This window comes from Zingiber officinale, chromosome 8B (genome assembly GCF_018446385.1).
Source record: "Zingiber officinale cultivar Zhangliang chromosome 8B, Zo_v1.1, whole genome shotgun sequence".
NCBI lineage: Eukaryota > Viridiplantae > Streptophyta > Magnoliopsida > Zingiberales > Zingiberaceae > Zingiber > Zingiber officinale.
Window position 1 is genome coordinate 74,229,658 of NC_056001.1, and position 18,653 is coordinate 74,248,310.

The window sequence follows — 18,653 nt, forward strand, 5'->3', positions numbered from 1 at the left end:
TATGATGAAAATAGGTCACGATTACACCATAGGCATTGACAATCATAGAAATTTAAATTTATAGATAAGTTGTTATTCACTCTTCCAGTCGATTCCTCAACTAGCAATTGAGAATATTTTCAAATTGACATGTCTAAGATTCAAGCGTAACTATATTGAATAACTCTTGAGTATGTAGAGTAATCTAAAATTTCTAATAATATTTCTTAGTATTATTTGAAAGATTATTGTACAATTTGAGAACTACCTTTATAATAAAAACTCATAGAAATAATCATTTCTCATAAATTTTAAAATGCAAAACTAAATAACAGCTAAAATATTAAACAATTGTGATATTTATATGGACCATCAAGACTTATTTTATTTAGACAGGGGTATGATTAGAATTTCAAGTTGACAAGGGCACGATTTGGTAAAATGAAATTGTTAGCTGCGCGTAAAAAAATATTTATAAATTTTGGCATGGAGAGAGAATTCCTGAGATTTTCCCGTCTATTCTATTCGACCTTTTTCTCTCCAATCGCCTGCGTTTCCCGAGCGAAGCCCGAGATATCGAGTTCCTCCACCAGATTCCGTTCTTTTAAGGTTTGGATACAGCTTTTCTTGCAGTGGATTGATGTCTCATTTGATCCTAATTTCTCCCTATTCTCTAACGCCTTTTTTTTGGGTTGTAATCTTGTTTGTTAGGGTTTTTGGAATCATTCACTTCGATGGATTCGGCGTCTCCGAGCCAGCCGGAGTTCGATTATTTGTTTAAGCTGTTGCTTATTGGTGATTCCGGCGTTGGTAAGAGCAGTCTTCTTCTCAGATTCACTTCGGACTCCTTCGAAGATCTTTCCCCTACAATTGGTGCGCTTTCAGTTCTTGCCTCTGTTGCTTTCTCCCTCTTTGATAATTAATAGGAAATTAAGTCTTTTTAGCTTTTTATGCTGGAATGGAATGAAATTTATTATCGTTGCATTGACGTTTTGCTGTTGCATTCATTGTTTGTCGATAGATATAGAGACTATGTGACATCACTTTACAGCAATTCCTCTCTTTCTTGAGGTTATTCATTATCAATTCTAGGACTGCTAATGTTGTTTGCTTGTTGGAGTTGACAAAAGTTTTATGTGAATAGAGTTGGAAAACACAGAGATATTTTGAACAAAATATCTCAGTTTTCTAGACAATTTTTCTTCCATCTTTATGGTCTGTCTTCACTTTGATGAATTTTAAGGAATTGTATTTCAAATTTTATACTTGCTCTTTGCTTGAATCAGGAATTTGCTCAGCTATCTTTTGCATGAATTTTTTGATTTATTTTCTTAGTTGAATTTGCACTTAAGAATCCTTCTGTCTATATTATTTAGGTGTTGACTTTAAAGTAAAGATTGTCAACATCGGGGGTAAAAGGTTGAAGCTTGCAGTCTGGGATACAGGTAAAACTACTCACTGTTGGTGCCATGACAATCATTTCTAATTTTCCTCTGGTATGTTCAATTGATATCAGTTTGGCATTTAGCATTAACACTTCCTTGAGAAAAAAAAATAATTCTTTTGATTTTGAGAAACTCCTTAATTGACTTTCTATTACCAATAAAATTCACATTGAAATACCAACTAGTATTGAATAAGTCCTTTACCATAAAATACTTAATTCAAAATCATTTGCAACATGAAGTGATGAAGGTGAGTGGGATTTTACTATGGCCAAAGTAACACATGGTGTTGAGATGACTAGTAGGCTTCTTGAAAAATCATGATTTCAAAAGTGAAGAAGCCACTAAGAACTTTTATGTTATGCAGAAAGCTGGATTCATGCTTTCCTGCAACAATTGATTGCACTTCATCATTAATACTATAGTCTAATACCATGATAGTAAGTTAAGTATGATGTAGATTGCACAAAGTCAGTGGTTGTTCAGGACTTAACTATTTAATGTGGGTAAAAACCTCACTAATTCTGCCACCACTAAAAGACACACGTGTATATGCCATTCAGTTAAGTATTTGGATGAGTGAAGAATTGATCAAAAGAGTGAGACATTCAAGATGGGAGGAGTTGATGTAATGTATAATAGCTGGATAATTTACTAGTGTGATGCATACCAGGGCATCATTTATTAGGTGCTCGCTCCCAAAGCCTATAAAGAGGGGCAATGTCAATCATTTAGGAACTTAAAGGAAAGCTTAGGGTAGCTAGAGAACTAACTTCAATAAAGGACTCTTTGTCTCCATCTTGTCCTTTTTCAAGCCTTTTCTTCACTTGACCCACGGCTACTCGAACCCCCCAATTCGGACTTCTACCACCAGCCCATAGCTTTTCTCTTAGATCCATCTCTTCATCAGAAAAGCAAGCTAGATCAACTCAGCCAAACCTCCACAACTTGGGTAAATTGAACCCCACATCAATTGGTACCGCCTATCATGTTTAAAATCTCGACCCGTGTCGAGGTTTCGGTCTTAGACCGGAACGATATGGTTTCGGGATCGTATCGTGCCATGCCGATATAGTTATTGTATTTTTTTTATTTATATATAGTAATTATTAGATAAATATGTTTATTGTGTATAATTTTAAAATAAGATGTATATATAAATTCTTAATTATTGGACATCCGGCGTCGTCGGACTCCCCTCGCGATTCCTTGTAGCCGTCCGCGCCACGTGAAACTTCAGCGCGTGAGGTGCCGGTTTTGCCCGTGCGGCAGAATGGTAAATACCGTCCGTGCTGCCCGACAGGAAACGACATTTCACTCCATGCCACCTATCATGGCTGAATTGAGTTCACTTCAAGTGAATTCTTTTCAACCTAATTACAACTTAACTGCTCTGTTCCTAACATGGATTCCTTTGTTCCCTAACTGAGTTCTGAGGCAATCAATTGTATGACTTCTCTAGTTTATTGTCAATTAATCTTAAACTTTTTTCTACACACCTAATAAAGGTAAAACTTAGAGAACCAAATTCAAACATCAGCCTGAATTTTAATGAAAAGTGTTTTATTTTCTCTGCAGAGCAAGAAAATAGTGAAGTTTTTCTTGTTATTATTTAGAAGATCATTTTTGTTTTCCAATTATCACTGGTGTATAAGGGGAACAAGGCTTAGGTATTTGAAAGCGTCATATGATATGAATTTCTTACTTTTTAATGTAGAATATTTCTTTTTTAAATATGTTGTGAGTTATGACTTGGAACTTAAAAGCCATCTCTTGCATAGCTGGGCAGGAAAGATTCAGAACCTTAACAAGTTCATATTACAGAGGAGCACAAGGAATCATCATGGGTACTTCTTAATCTGTATTAGCAATTATATATTCTATTTTTCTTGTTATATTCTTTAATATTGTTTGCTGTTAAAGAATCTACTAAGTGATCAATTTGATCTGACATATTTTCTTCTGCACAATTTCTGGGCTTTTTAGAAAGTCTTAGGATTCTTCTGCACATAATTTCTATGGATTTCTTTTTGTAATGAGTAAATTGTGAAAGTGGGAATGCATCCATGGCACTTGCTACTAACAACTATGACCTTTTAACAATTATTCTAGCTTTACACCTTATGCCATTGTTTTCAATGGTAAAGTGTAAGATATCTAAAGTTACAGCTCATAAGAGAGAGATGAAACTGAAAAAGAAAGAAAAATACATTCTTCCTTTCGACCGACCAATTTGTATTTGTGCCAAGCATTTAGGGTGAGTTACATGATTTTATCCCTTCATTGTGCGCTATACAACAAAATTTTACTAGTAGCATTCAAATTAATTAAATTATTTTTATTATATTGACTAGTATTTTCTTGGTTCTCTATCTACCCCTGTTGTATCTTTCACTTTAATAGATTCAACCTTGCTAGAGAACATATTGGTCATCTTTGAATTAGTCCATTTTATGCGAATCTATTTTTCTCATTTTATTATCTATTGGATTAATACCAAGGATTGCTCTTGAATATATATATATTTGACTTTTAATTTCACACATCCTAGTATTTTTTTTTTGTTTAATACATCTAGTATGTTGTCCTTCTTAATAACCTAGCACTCACACTCTGATCCATAAAGTATAGTGAATCATACTACATTCTTATAACATTTTCTTTCAACCTAAGTGGGATGATCACACAAGTCTCTAAAACCTGCTCTTATTTAACATCTTTTCTATATCCTTTTAATTATCGTTTTAATTATATCCTTATATTTTTCAAGACACCAAGACTAATGGGGATTTGATGATTATCCATCTTAACTATTCCATCATTTTTTTCTTGTTATTGACATTACAAGTTTTTCCTCTTCTTATCTCAAAAGCTTTCTTTTTCTAATGCATTTGTTCACAATTCAACCTTCAAATTTAGTTTAATCACACTTATCAAGTAACATAATAGCATTTACAAAAAATACACTAAGGGAGCTTATGTTAAATATGATTAGTTTGTGCATTTAATACTAATATAAAAACATTGAGGCTTAGAGTTGATTGTTAATGTAAACTTAAAAATATAGAAAATTATTTGTCACCTTCCTAGTAGCTCTAATAGTTGAAATACCATTATGATACATATACTTTATCATATCAATATAATTATTCTAGATATTCAAGTTTTCTCTGAAGCTCACCACTATATCATCACTCACCATTGTAGTTTTTTTGAAGACTATTATTGACTTTTTCTACATTTGTACGATAGTTGTTTGAAGACTATTATTGACTTTTTATACATTTTTCTTATAAGAAAATAACATATGATCTTCCAAACTTGTCTAATCATGATACCAAATTGATTTTTTGAAATTGTTATTATCTCTTACTCTTCAATTAATAAATCATTCCTAGAGTTTCATAACATGATTTATTAAATTAAACTCTATAATTATAACAAAATTACTTATCAATCTTATTCTTATTTATAGGTAAAGAATAACTTTTCTTTTATTTTTGGACATCTTGATTCTCAAAATTCTATTTAATAATTTTATTTTTAATAAATTACACTTTGATCTCCTAAATGCTTCCAAACTTCAATAAAATTATTATTCGTATCTAGACTTTTAGCTACCTTTTTTTTTTGCTTTAATGGTGCATTTGGTTTAAAAATTAATAAAATAACTATTGCAGAAATTAGAACCATAGGTTAAAATCTTGAGCCGAGATTTCAATTTTAGATCAGAATGATAGGTACTGTATCATGCCATGCCGACATAGTTTCAATATTTTTTAAATATAAAATATATTAACTAAAAATAAAAAATTTAATCTAAATAGTTAAAAATAAAAAATATATATATTTTAAATATGTATCTATTAAATTAATGGAATAATTTTATTAGGCGTTAATTAAGCCTATCTAAATTATCTCAATTGGAGTTAATTAAAGCTATTAACATAAGTTATTTAATTAAATTAAAATCGTCATCGACCTCACTATATTTCGGCCTGCGCGATGTGTCCGGATGCGTCACCGGTCAGCGTACGACGTGTGTCGATTCATGAGCGGAACGAAATGCGCACGAGATTTTAATGTATGATTAGAACAAACAAGGAATAAAATATAAATATTCTTTGATTTAGCCTATGGAAGAGAATATAGATGGTGAAGGATCGATAGAAAGTGATAGAAGGGGGGGGGGGGGGGGTGAAGATCGCACGTTAAAAATTCTTTCTTTTCGTAAAGTAAAAAAACAAGAGCAGTGTAGCGGAAAATGAAATACACGTTTCAGTTACTTGGTTCGGAGCTTAGGTCGACTCCTACTCAGACCTGCAATCCTTGATTGCATCATTGGACAATTCACTATAATCCTTCTTTCCGAAACCTTCGGAAAGAAGCAATTCATACAATAAAAGATGTAAGATAGTAACAACCTACAATCTTACTAGAAAATAAGTATAATGCAAGCTAATAAAAATTATACCGACAGAAGAATAAAGATGCAGCTTGTCGGTACTTCTGGGAGCAGTAGCTTGCTTATGTAGATGTAGTAGTAGCACGAATCAACAGGAAACAGATACTCAGCCTCGGACCTCGAGCTCCACTTTTATAAGAATCGTTATCATTCAGTCGATCGCCCCTTGGGTTCGGTCGACTGAACTCACTCCCTTCCTTCTTCGTTGAGATATGATCTTCAGGCATTGATGACATTTAATAGTTCGGTCGATCGATCACCTTGTTCGGTTGACCGAACAGTGAACTTTCCCCGTCCGTCGAGATTCTTCATTAATGCGCCTTTAATGTAATGATTGTTCAGTCGACCGATCCCTTGGTTCTGTCGATCGATTATCCAGGCTTCCATCTTTGCTTCTGATCGATCTGATCTGTGCCATATCATTGAGGTTCGGTCGACCGATCCTCTAGTTCGATTGATCGACCAGACTCTGCTCTGCTTTGGTCTGAACTAGTCTCTAGTTTGAGTTAGCTGTGTTTAGTCGACTGATCTCTGTGTTTGGTCGACCGATCAAGTCGTTCCCTGCAAAACAGAGTTAGGCAATTCCCTGCAAAACAAAGGTTAGCACAGTAATAAGATGCATGAGTAGTAATAGACAGTAACTATCTTGATCTAGGTTTGTTCCTTTTCGGAACACGACCTCACTGTCGCTCCCTCCAGTTGCTTACCTCAACCTACCTGCCAAACATTGATCCTCCAGACCTGTTTGAGCTTTTTCGCTTAGCATCAGATTGGCTCACCATGACTTTCCCTCGATCTACAATCCTCTAGACCTACTGAACTTCCTTATCAAGTGTCGGGTCCTCTCGACCCACTTGGACTTTCTGCCTGGCTTCCACAATCTGCTAAGACTTTCTCCATGTTGAGTAAACAGCCTGCACACTCAGTCAACTTGTTAGATCATAACAAGACTTAACTTGAACCTTTGACAACGTCAAAACTCATGTTCGACACCAACAATCTCCCCATTTTTTATGTTTGACAATTAAGGTTCACAGTTAAGTTAATATATGCAAAAATAAGTAAACAAGTATTTAACTCTCCCCTTGAGTTAAACAACTCCCTTTGTATTCACTATGTCTCCTCTTTTGATACATATCAAAAATAAGGAAAACATGAACAACAAGTAATGAACTTTAGAAACAAAATAGCTTGAAAAGTGTGAATTTGAAACTTCTAAAAGATATGGATTTTAAAATGAACATGAATAAAATATATTTTGAAAAACAGTTGTTCATAATTTCAAAAAAAATTCTTTTGAAGAAATTTTCAAACATTTTGCAATATCATTTTCAAATATTTTCAAGATACTTTTGAAAAAATATTTCTAAGCTAATTTCAAAAATGTTTTCAAGGAATTTTCAAATAATTTACTAAGTAAAATCTTTTAAGAATATTTTTAAAATAGATATTTCAAGAGTCAATATTTTTTCAAAAACAAGATGCTTCCAAAATATTTTTTTAAAGTAATTTTGTAAGAGTGATTTTAAAAAATATTTGTCAAGGAAAAATAATTTTCAAAAAGATTTGCAAATTTTTTTTATCAAGCATCCTTTTCAAAGAATTTTTTAAAGTATATTTCAAACTATGATTTTGCAAAATGCTTCCAAAAGTATGATTTTGAAGAATATGTTTCTAAAAGAGAATGCTTGAACTACGTTTAAAGGAGAATATTTTGAAGTCAAAACTTTTCAAAATTCTTTTTGAAGAAAAAAAGGATTTTTCAAAAGGATTTTATTTTGAATCTATTTAAAAAATATATATTTCAATATAGTGTCCTCCCCTTAACCAGACACTCTTTTGAATATCCTTGTTACCCATAATGAAAACATGCCTATATATGTCTAAGGGTCATGGTTAACTTTAAAATCTAAAGACTTAGGTGGTGATCAATAATAATATATCATACACCCAATCAATCATCAATCAGAATTTTGAAAATCTTTTTAAGAAAAATATATTTATAAGTTTTGAAATATATTTTCAAAAAATAGTTTTAATTTTCTTAGCATTTCACCCATTCTAAATTTTTAAATATGGAAATTCTATAATTGTGGAGATGACTTTATTGATTTTGAGTTGTAATTTGAATTGTGTTAAAATTGAGTTTGAAGTGAACTTAGATTATTTTAAAAAAATTGATAGAATCCATCAAATTGAGATGAAAATAGATGAAGTCGAGTTAAATTTAGTCCTATTGAAATGACTTTAAGAACTAAATTAGCCTTCCCTTTAATCAGAGCAAGATTCTTAGAAAACTCACATGGGAAGAAGTGAGCCTTGGTTACCCCTCTTAAATTGCCACAACTTGAGAGTCACCATTAGATATATAATAAATTGCTTAGTCCTTCCAACTAAAAGTTTATTCAAATGTAGTTAGAATTTGACTTAAATCTTATAACATTAGATATAAAGTTATAACAAATTTAAAAAATTTAATATCCTATTTTATTATTAGTTAATTTATGTTCGAAAATAGGATTTTATCATTGGTTATAATCTATTTTTGTTTTTCATTAATTTTATATTAATAAATGATATGTGTTCTATTATTATAATTACACGTATAATGACATAGATATTCTTTCTAAGATTTTAAAATATTTGTTGTAGTATAATATAATTTTATTATACCTTGCTCACTTTTTTATTTTTTTCCTATGATTTTAATTTTGTCAATCCTACTAATTTGATTCAACTAATAATTGGACTCTTTGGCTTTTTGATTCTAATTTTAACAACTATGCTATGTGGTTTGTTCAACCTGTTTGGTTCATTCGGCCTACCTGATATGCTCAAGCTACTTTGTCTGCTCATTTCGCTTAGGTCAATTAGTCCACTTGTTCCACATGGCTCACTTAGTGTGTGTGGTTTGCATGACTCAGTGTGCTTGGTTAGTTCATGAATTGTCCTATTGGGTTTACTTAACGTGCCTGGTTAGGTTGGTTCACTCAACTCGCTTGGTGTGATCGACTTGCTCGATTAGTCCCATTGACTCATTTGGCTTGTTTGTTTTGCTTTGCTTATGCATAATTGTCAAGACTCAGGGTACGACTCCATGGGCAAGGAGTAACCCCTCCTAGTGACAATTTGCTAGAAGGCTACAATTGCAAGTACAATGGAATGCTGTAATGCACAAAAGATAACTATGTAATCCCAACAAACTTATATATGAATGCTGTAATGCACAAAAGTTAACTATGTAATCCCAACAAACTTATATATGTATTTTACTAATTTGTTAAACTAGAATATTCAATTTCAGGTCCAAGTAGAAAAATGTTAAATATAAAAGAAGTGTATCAATACACTATGAGGAAAGAATCGGCTCGTATGAGGAGACACATCAACAGTGTGAAAAAGAAATGCTATTAAGGGAACATATAACTAATTTAAAACATTGAACAACCAAACTAATTTTTAGCACAAATCTAACTTCGATTGAAATTGGCTAATATCTCTTGTATTTCTCTTCCTACAAATATGGAGGCTAAATAAATATAGAGAGCATGCAAAATTGTGAATGGGCTAAATAGAAGTTATGTGCATTATGATTTAAAAGGATAATAAGGGTATTTTTCTCATTTAGCATTTAGCCTTACTTTGTTTTACCTTTGTATCACTTATTTAGCACATTTGAATATTTATTTTATGCTAGTAGGTTTACAAAAGAAGTCAATCACTAAGCGAGGTCTATAGGGTACATGTAGCGTCATACACATGGGTTGAAGATTACACTGGTGATAGGAAAAGCAATATAGTGATGCATGCAAAGCTAACCACACGTAACACATGCTGGCTGGTTTGCTAGGGGCCTGGATCAGAGTTAGTCTTTGTTTTGCCATTTATAATAGCCATTTATTCTCTTTTAAGGTTTACAAATTGAAGCTACTTTAGGATTGAATGACCTAAATCAAAATTTAATAAATTGCACTAGTTTAATCATGTATTAAAGATGGATTCAAGGTTGAAGTACACATGTAAGAAAGCATGTAATAATGGAATATAATCAATGTGGACATAGAAGGTGAAGCAATTTTAAAGAAAAATATAACAGATGAGTAGCTAGAACATCATGTTTTAAATTTACCCACATTTGTAGAAATGATCAGAGAGGCTAACCAAGATCAAGGTGCTCGTCCTAAATGAACTTCTACATCAACGATCACGGAACAACTTAAGAAGAATCCATGATTACACTAACAATAGTAAGCCTAAAAATTCAACGTTATCATAAACCATTAAATTGGATCCTAATCCAATTATACAATCCCCAGGTTAAAGCAAAACTTCCTAACCATAGATAACAATCCTAAAATCCCAGATTATTTACAAAAATCGGACTCCCCTTCCTAAAATTTCAGATTATTCAAAAATAGGATTACCCACCATCAAGATGCCAACTCAATATCAGAATCACTAGCAACAATTAATGTAGAGAATCACAGGCAAAAGGAATCATGACACCACCCTTACTATTCTTACCACTGTTCTAATCCAGATGAAGCTAACACCAATCCTAGATGTATTGCTGGAATCAATCACAAAAGCAAAAAGAGAGGTCAAGTTCTAAGTTCCGATTGTTAACCTTGATCACAGCCAACTTGGGCAAGATCCAAAATCCTTACCTAGCTTGATCAGTTCAATTCCAAACTGGAAGAAGTAGCAGGTGGGAATCCCTAATTTGTAGGTATCGGTTGCTCATGAGCAAAGGAAATTGAAGGGAAAAAGTTTGGCCTGCTCCAAATTAAGGACACATCAGCAACTCAACTTGATTCACCACTGTCAAAGGTAGCCACCACCACTCACTACTCCCAAGATCCGATCATCGATTTACTCAAGAGGACAACATTGAAGCATAAGGAGACCAAAAGAGGAAGAGAGCAGAGAGGGAAACCCACTACCTAGGGTTGGCCCGAGTTGAAATCACTGATCGACAATGTCACGTGATCTTGACATATGAGCTGGTGTAATCAAGAGATTGACGAGGAGGGAACTAGCACCAATGATAGAGAAGGCTCTGTTGTGGCCTACCACTTCAATGCATGACACCCCGACGTGATCTAGGCAAGTGATACAGTGGGGTCAGGGTGTGGTGAGCTCAATTTATGGCGATAGAAGCCCTAGAGATGGTTGCCAGTCAAGAAGACGGTGTGACTAATCAGTTTCAGCTTTGCACCCTCTCTTGGGTGGATTTGACTATGATGCAAGTAACAAGAAGGATTGGGAAGTGGAAGAGGAAGGAGAGAAACTTTGAGAGTTTGATCTATGGTGAGAAGGAAGAGGAGATGAGTTTAAATAAGTATCCTTAATTCCTATTGAATTGAAAAATATGATTAAATCAGATCAAACCCAGAGCAACTTTGGTTCAGTCCTAAACCCAGTTACATTGAGTCCCAAACATCCTAATTTAAACTCACACAACCATGGCCATGACACCTACATAATAGACTTTGAAGAATCTCAGTCTAACCTCTGTAAAGTTAATATTTTGATTTGGTTCAACTTATTCAGTGGCTACAATTTAAAAAAAATTGCACTTAAAAATTCAAGCAAACTAAAAATTATGATATGTAACAATAATATATAATTTTTGAGGTTAATTAGAGAAGCATGAATTTCTTGAAGAATGAAATAGATAAGTAATAGCCATTCTTTAAATAGAGTACGGAATAACTATTCTTGGAGGAATAGAGAATCACAATTCCAAGCAAATTTATATTCAAGGTTTTGCAAATAAATTTATTCTATGAGAATTCACGAGGGTAAAGCAATTATTCTTATTAACCAAATGCCTTTTAATCTCACTTGATTAATATTTTGAACAAATATATGATTCTTAGATCTTTTATAATTTTCTCTCCAAAATTAATTGTTATGTACAATGCTCATTACATTTTGTAAAAATAAGTTTTCCATCTATTCTCGATTCCATTATCATCACCAATAAGCTTTTGATTTTCAACTTTTGTGCGTTTAAAAGTTTGTAAATATATTTCTCTTTGTTCTCAGATTCTAGATTATCAATTTATAGCTTTTGACTTAAAACTTTACTATGTTCATAACTTCTTTATACCTTATTTTATACTTGTTTAAATTGCTTATGTATAACTTTGACAATTTTTTTAAAATGACTTTTTTCCAAACTAATAGCCTTTTATTCCTCATAGAGGTCATGGGTAAAATTATTGTCGTGTGATCTAGAGGTCATGGGCGTTGAATAGCTATTCTTCCTGTGATGTTAGCACACAGACAATATGTACCGGAATTGAAAAAACAAAAGTAAAACAGACTAACACTATTTAACGTGATTGGAAACCTTTGTTTCTACTCCATGACCTATGATCCTTTAGCAAATCAGTCCCGAAAACCTTTTATATTTTCTCATTCTCAGACTTCCTTTGGTAGTGGAGAAATCTCATACAAGCTTTCCAACAAGCTTTTCAAGGTGTTACAATTGAGGTTTACAATTTGGAAAAGAAGGGTTTGCAATGAACTTAGAGCAACAAGAATGTGACAATGAACATTAGCTTGAAACATCATCAATTGCTCCCCTTTTATAAGCCTCCAATGCTTTAAGCTAGACTTGATCGTTCAACTATGCTAATGCTGATTAGCTAGCCATTAAGCCATTCAACTATTATTATGTAGTTTTTTCTCATAAATGAATGTTTTCAACTATCTTGGTGCAACTTTAGTCAAATGAGTTATCTCCTCAGTCCACTTAGCCACAAACATAAATATTATATTCATTGATCTGATTGAGTTCATTGCTGGGTCAACTCAACCACTGTCATTGATCAACTCAATAGCCGACTCAACTCAGGCCTAAACATAAGCATTCTATTTGCTGGCTGATGCATTCTAAGTCGACTGGATCATCAACTAGGACCATTCTAATCCACCTAAATCGAGATCTACTCTCTTTGTGGCACATGCCTCTCAACTTTCAACTCACTAAGAATTTACCTTATAGCACCTTTACCCCAAAGCCCTCTCTCTCTTTTGAGGCTTCTCGTCTCTCAAATGCACTCGAGCCCTCGATTTGTTCCATGTGCCATCCCTCACACTACCTACCTAGTCCGTCTTCACAAACATAGTTGCAGTCCGATGCTTCTCATCTTGTAGTACCTCGGATGTTCCGTACCATTCTTCGATACTTACCTCGAGCCATTGGGTTTCCACCGACCTCAATTGCGCTAAGTTGTCTCCACGTGTATATTTACCAAATCCTTCATGACTCAATACATGTATCAAATACAATAGATCTCCTAACTTGAACTCTTTGCCAAACATTAAAACCTTCACTTAGGGTTTGATTGCATTCACATTGTCTTTCCTTCATTGCAATTTGTATATTGATTGCATCATGTTTTGTGCAAAATGAAAGGCTATCTAAAATTATTAATGAAGTAAGTTTTGTGCATAAATCTTTCTGATGCGATTAGTAAAATTGTTAGCTCATTCAAAATGGGAAGTGATAGGTAAGGAATAGGCATATAGTTTGACAAGCTTTGACTAATTTATGATTTTGAATTGACTACGATGGGGAGATCAATTTGTCGAATTGTTGAAAGTAAATTGGGTAAATGGTTGCAAGGTTAAATACCAAATATCTATTTTCACTAGAGATGTAAATGAACCAAACGGTTCGCGAGTTATTCGGAGCTCGGTTCGATAAAAAGCTCGTTCGAGTTCGTTCGTTTATCTTATCAAGCCAAGCTCGAGCTCGATTTCGAGCTCGACAGTTTTATCGAGCCGAGCTCGAGCTTAAGGATATTTGGCTCGTGAGCTCGCGAACATGTTTGTTTGTAGGCTCACAAGCCAAATAACGAGCCTTAAAACGAGTAAAAAAACGAGTTCTAAAACGAGCCAAAAAACGAGTTCTACAATGAACCTTAAAATGAGCTTTAAAACGAGCTCTAAAATGAGCCCGAAAACAAGCCCGAGCTCGAACTGTTCGCGAGCTTGATAATTCCAAATTGAGCCGAGCTCGAGCCTTGTAATAAAAGTTCGAGCCGAGCTCGAGCCCAAATATAACTTAAACGAGCCGAGCTCGAGCCTAATACTGTTCGGTTCGGTTCGACTCGTTTACATCCCTAATTTTCACCTACTAAACACCTTAAAAATATTCTAAATTGGAGTAAATTACCTCATACTAACCACTGATTTGCAGATGAAAATTTAACTTGATTCTAAATAATTTCTATAAGGTTTTCCAAAAATGGTTGACAAATTTCACATTCTCATATGACACTATAGATGTGGCTAGCCTATGCAAGTGAACAATTTCTCTACGGAACAATTTGACTATTTGTATTGCATCATTTGTTTTATTGCATGGAATGAAATGCACCATTTGTTAAAAATGATTTACAAATGCTAAATTTGAGTCATGGCTTTGGTTGGTCTAAAGGTAATCCTGATACAAAGTTCATATTAATGTCTATCCATGGGGTATAGCTGTACAATCTTGGTGTTTTGCCTAGTTGTCTTGGTTGGCTAATGTGTGACATTGCAATACAATTCATGCAATATCGTGTTGTAGTGACGCTAATAAAATTGAATTGCAATGGTTCCTATTTTAGACATCCTGAAAGGAAACAAGTGACATACTTGTCTTTAAGAGAGTTAAATCCTACTACAATTTTGTTCGTAGTGTGTAATATGGCGACATGACTTAGTGCATCAATTTGCTTGTTGTTCACTCTAAGACAATGTTTTAGATCAAAAGTGTCCACACAGAGGAACACTTAACATCTTTTGAGACTTAATGAACCACAACACTTTATCGTCCGAATGAAGAATAAACCTGTGGAGTAGCAGCTAATAATGTCAATGTATTAAAGCTTGAATATTAACGTAAAACTCTACCGAGGGTGGAATAACATTGTGTCTCATTAAGTTGTTCCCTAAAGAAGCCAATCAGTGCCCTTCTTGGTTTGTGCCCCCAATACGTTACTCATCACCAGACACCTCAAATGGTTTAGAATGTTGAGGGTCTTCCTTTTTTTAACCTCCCTAAAGGCTGCCAAGGCGGATCTAATCCATTAGAATGCCTCTTTCTTCAAAAATCATATTATGAGAGCCATGATACTTCTAAAGTCATTAATAGAATGATGATCGAAGGTCGATAAACTATGAAAGGTTCCAGCTTCTTAAAGGGTATGCGACTCGAACCATTCATTGATTACCATAATCTTTTTATCTATCAAAATACCCCCTTTAGAAATGAACTAAGGAATAAAACTTGGCATCGCAGGAAAAATACTTATTGAGATTGGAAAATAGTTTTTCTGTCCTAAGGATCTCTTGAGTGAGGGAAATGTGCTTTAGGTGGGCGTTGTGTCATGATATGGTCATTGCGTGTTACAATACCGTGACATATGATGATGATATACAATCAATGGAGAAGCATTTTCTATATATGATGATGATAGTGGTTGTCATCTGTGTGTTGTAAATTTCTCCAAATACGATTGAACAAATGAGTGACATAGAACTGAAGAAATGAAAAAAAGGTCTCAATTATTTGCCTCACTGATAGAAGTGGAGAAGTCAATCAACAAACATGGACATGCTGTGGTAGCATAGATCTCACGAGAGGGACTTGACAACACATTGAGAGCTAAGAGCCAGATGTGGAAAGGGAGAAAGGGTTGCCACCTTGGATCCTAACAGATCGAGAGTTTGAAGATGACGATGATTAGGTGCTATACATGGGAAAGGAGAAAAGGAAGCAAGGTGGAAGGTATCAGTTGAGGGCTTTGGAGGCAATGAGTAGAGGATGACGGTCTCCAGTGGAGATGGATTCAAATGCTGGTCATGGGGTGAAGTTAGGAGATGCGTCGCATGCCCACATATAAAAAATGTGTAAAAACAAAGAAAAAGAAAGAAGAAAGAAAGAAGAAAGAAAAGAGGGTTCCTGAGATGACCATGGCAGATGACTGCTCTAGTCATCTCCCTGTTCTATTCTGATAACTCTAAGGGTGCGTTTGGTTTAAGTTATCATGTATAACTTGATTACGTGATTATCAGGTAATCACATAACAAAACATAACTAAATGTTGTTTGGTTCAATCTAGGTAGTGCAACAAAAACTTATTTGTTTGAATCGATGAATAACCTAGTTTAATATTTTATTGTATTACCCTCACAAAACCAACCATACATATTATTATTATTATTATTATTATTTATTTTGAAACTTTGCGTTTTTCTTTTTTTTAATATTTTTTTTACTTTTTCTTTTTCACATTTTTTAAAAAAAATTTTACGTTTCTTTTTACTTTTTTAAAAATTTTTTTACAGTTTTTTTTACGTTTTTCTTTTTCTTTTATTTTTTTCCCTTTTTATACTGTTTTTACTTTTTTTTTAATGTTTTTTTACATTTTTATGTGTTTTTTTTTCTTTTTTTTAATGTTTTTAATTTTTAATTTATAATTTTTTTACATTTTTTAATTTTTTATGTCTTTTTTCTTTTTTAAAAATTTATATATATATATATATATATTTATGTTTTTCTTTTTTTTCTGGTATGTTTTCTTTTTTTTTTTCACGTTTGTCTCTTATCGGAGGGTGTTTTTGGTAAAAAAAGATTCATTAACCTCGGAATCAAGAAAATTTTCAGTTTCCCAAGGTTTTCCGATTTTGGGTTGCATGCCCCTTTTGCTGACGTGTCAGATATGGAACATTATTCGGGAATCATTGATTACCTAAACCAAACAGGGTTTTCGTTGATAACCTTGGATGGATAACCAAGGTTATCAAGATAACCCCTAACGAAATGCACCCTAAGGAATCAACAACATGGAACACTAAGATAATTGATACTTATAGAATATGGATGACTATTAAAAATATAACTCATATTACCATATCCTTTTCAATTTGATTTAAATACAGTCAAAATGAAATATACAACCATAAATAATTTAAGAAAAGCATAGAAGAATAGATCATGAAATGAATATTCCTAATGAATCCTATAAGCAAAAAAAAAAAAAAAACCCAAATGTGATTCTGGATAGAATTGATACTTGTATGGTAAATGAAAACTAATTAAATTCATGGGATTTTGACACAACCTCATATGACAGATCACATCACATGGATCAAATCCTATGTGTTTAATTAAACACATGCTTTTGTTCTTCTGCTTGCTGACCCTACCTCCTATTAAGAGAGGGCTTTGTTCTGGTTGTGAGCTTTATGTTGTTAGTTGCTCAAATGTGACACCTTTGTCAAAGAGAACTATGAGAGACAAAGTGATGAGAGCAAGTTGTCAGATATTAACTCAATTTAATAGTTGGATAAGTGACGGAGCTGGTAGCTGAACACAGAGAAAGAAACCTGAGATGCAACAACCTTTTTTTCGGGGAAAAAGTGGAAAATTCTGACTTGATGAGGGTTGACATGTCATTTTGTTAGTCAAAAAATGAAGCAGTCTTTATTTCATTCTTTTCTTTGTTTTATTCCTTATAGGCGTTCCTCTTTTCAATTTGCTTAAATTGGTCTTGTTTAAGCCCAAAAGACTTATTTGGGAGATGAACAATATGGTTTGCATCAGTATTACAAATTAGGCTTTTTTATGTTAAGATGTTAAGTTTGACAAGTTGCTAATCATCACATTTTCAAATGACAGTTTATGATGTGACAAGAAGGGACACGTTCACAAATCTTTCAGATATATGGACCAAGGAAATAGACCTTTATTCGACTAATCAAGATTGCATTAAAATGCTTGTTGGTAACAAGGTTGATAAGGTAATGTGGCATATTTTTGATTATTTGTATTCATTAAAGTTTCTACAAAATAATCTACTGTTTGGTATAGATCATTGTACATCATGTCTTTCTTATTGTAGGAAAACGAGAGAGTTGTGACTAAGAAAGAAGGAATTAACTTTGCCAGGGAATATGGATGTTTGTTCCTCGAATGTAGTGCAAAAACTCGTGTTAATGTGGAGCAATGCTTTGAGGAGCTTGTGTTAAAGGTGCAAAGTAATTCCAAGCTTGTTCATGAAAAAATTGGGTCTCATCTGCACTTTTTTGGTTTCTTGTAATGATTTTGCAAGATTCATTCCCATTTCTCCCCTTCTCAATAAAGTTTGATATTTCAAATTTAACCTGCATTAGATACCTCGTTTAGCAGTGCCACTCTAATTGGCTTCCCCTAATCTGTGCAGATCTTGGAAACCCCCAGCCTTTGCGCTGAGGGTTCATCCAGTGTGAAAAAGACCAACATCTTCAAGCAAAAACCCCCTCAAGAAGATGCATCTACCAGCAGCTGTTGTTAATAGTTTGTTTGTATTCAGCCTCTGGTTGTATGGTTCTAATGTTACCCTTGGTAATCGTTCTAAAGCTTCTCCTTGATCGTTATAGGTTCATGTACAGTGGTTATTAAAGTCTGTTTGATTTGTGTCACATTCCCAGCTGGTTCGATAAATTTCAGCTAGGCTTTGACTAGTGCATTTTTTTTATGAGAGAGCATTGGCAACTTTTTTGAATAATAAAGAATGGTCTATAATACACGGTTGAATGTGTTTGAACATGTTATGCCCAACTTGAAAGATTAAATTTAGCACATTCAAAATTATAATAAACTGGAAACTGTACAGATACTTGGCATCAAATATAGATTCCCAAGTATTTACTAACACAAACTAGAAATGCAAGAGTTGCCAAAGTCTACATGTCTTCAAACACAAGTTACTAAGCAAGCT

At 33.5% G+C, this 18,653-nt stretch overlaps 1 protein-coding gene across 2 annotated transcripts; it reads left to right on the forward strand.

Annotated features, from left to right (window-relative positions):
* The first annotated feature begins 443 nt into the window (after positions 1-443).
* On the forward strand, positions 444-18,459 carry LOC122017090 (ras-related protein RABC1-like). 2 transcript variants are annotated; one of them, XM_042574587.1, is made up of 7 exons: positions 444-588; positions 691-852; positions 1,356-1,424; positions 3,206-3,271; positions 17,573-17,694; positions 17,796-17,924; positions 18,117-18,459. In XM_042574587.1, exons 2-7 carry the CDS (start codon positions 714-716, stop codon positions 18,225-18,227), a joined length of 636 nt encoding a protein of 211 aa, XP_042430521.1. In that variant the 5' UTR covers positions 444-588; positions 691-713; the 3' UTR covers positions 18,228-18,459. The 2 variants fall into 2 exon arrangements, with proteins under 2 accessions (XP_042430521.1, XP_042430522.1); XM_042574588.1 differs by lacking the exon at positions 3,206-3,271.
* The last annotated feature ends 194 nt before the right edge of the window (positions 18,460-18,653 follow it).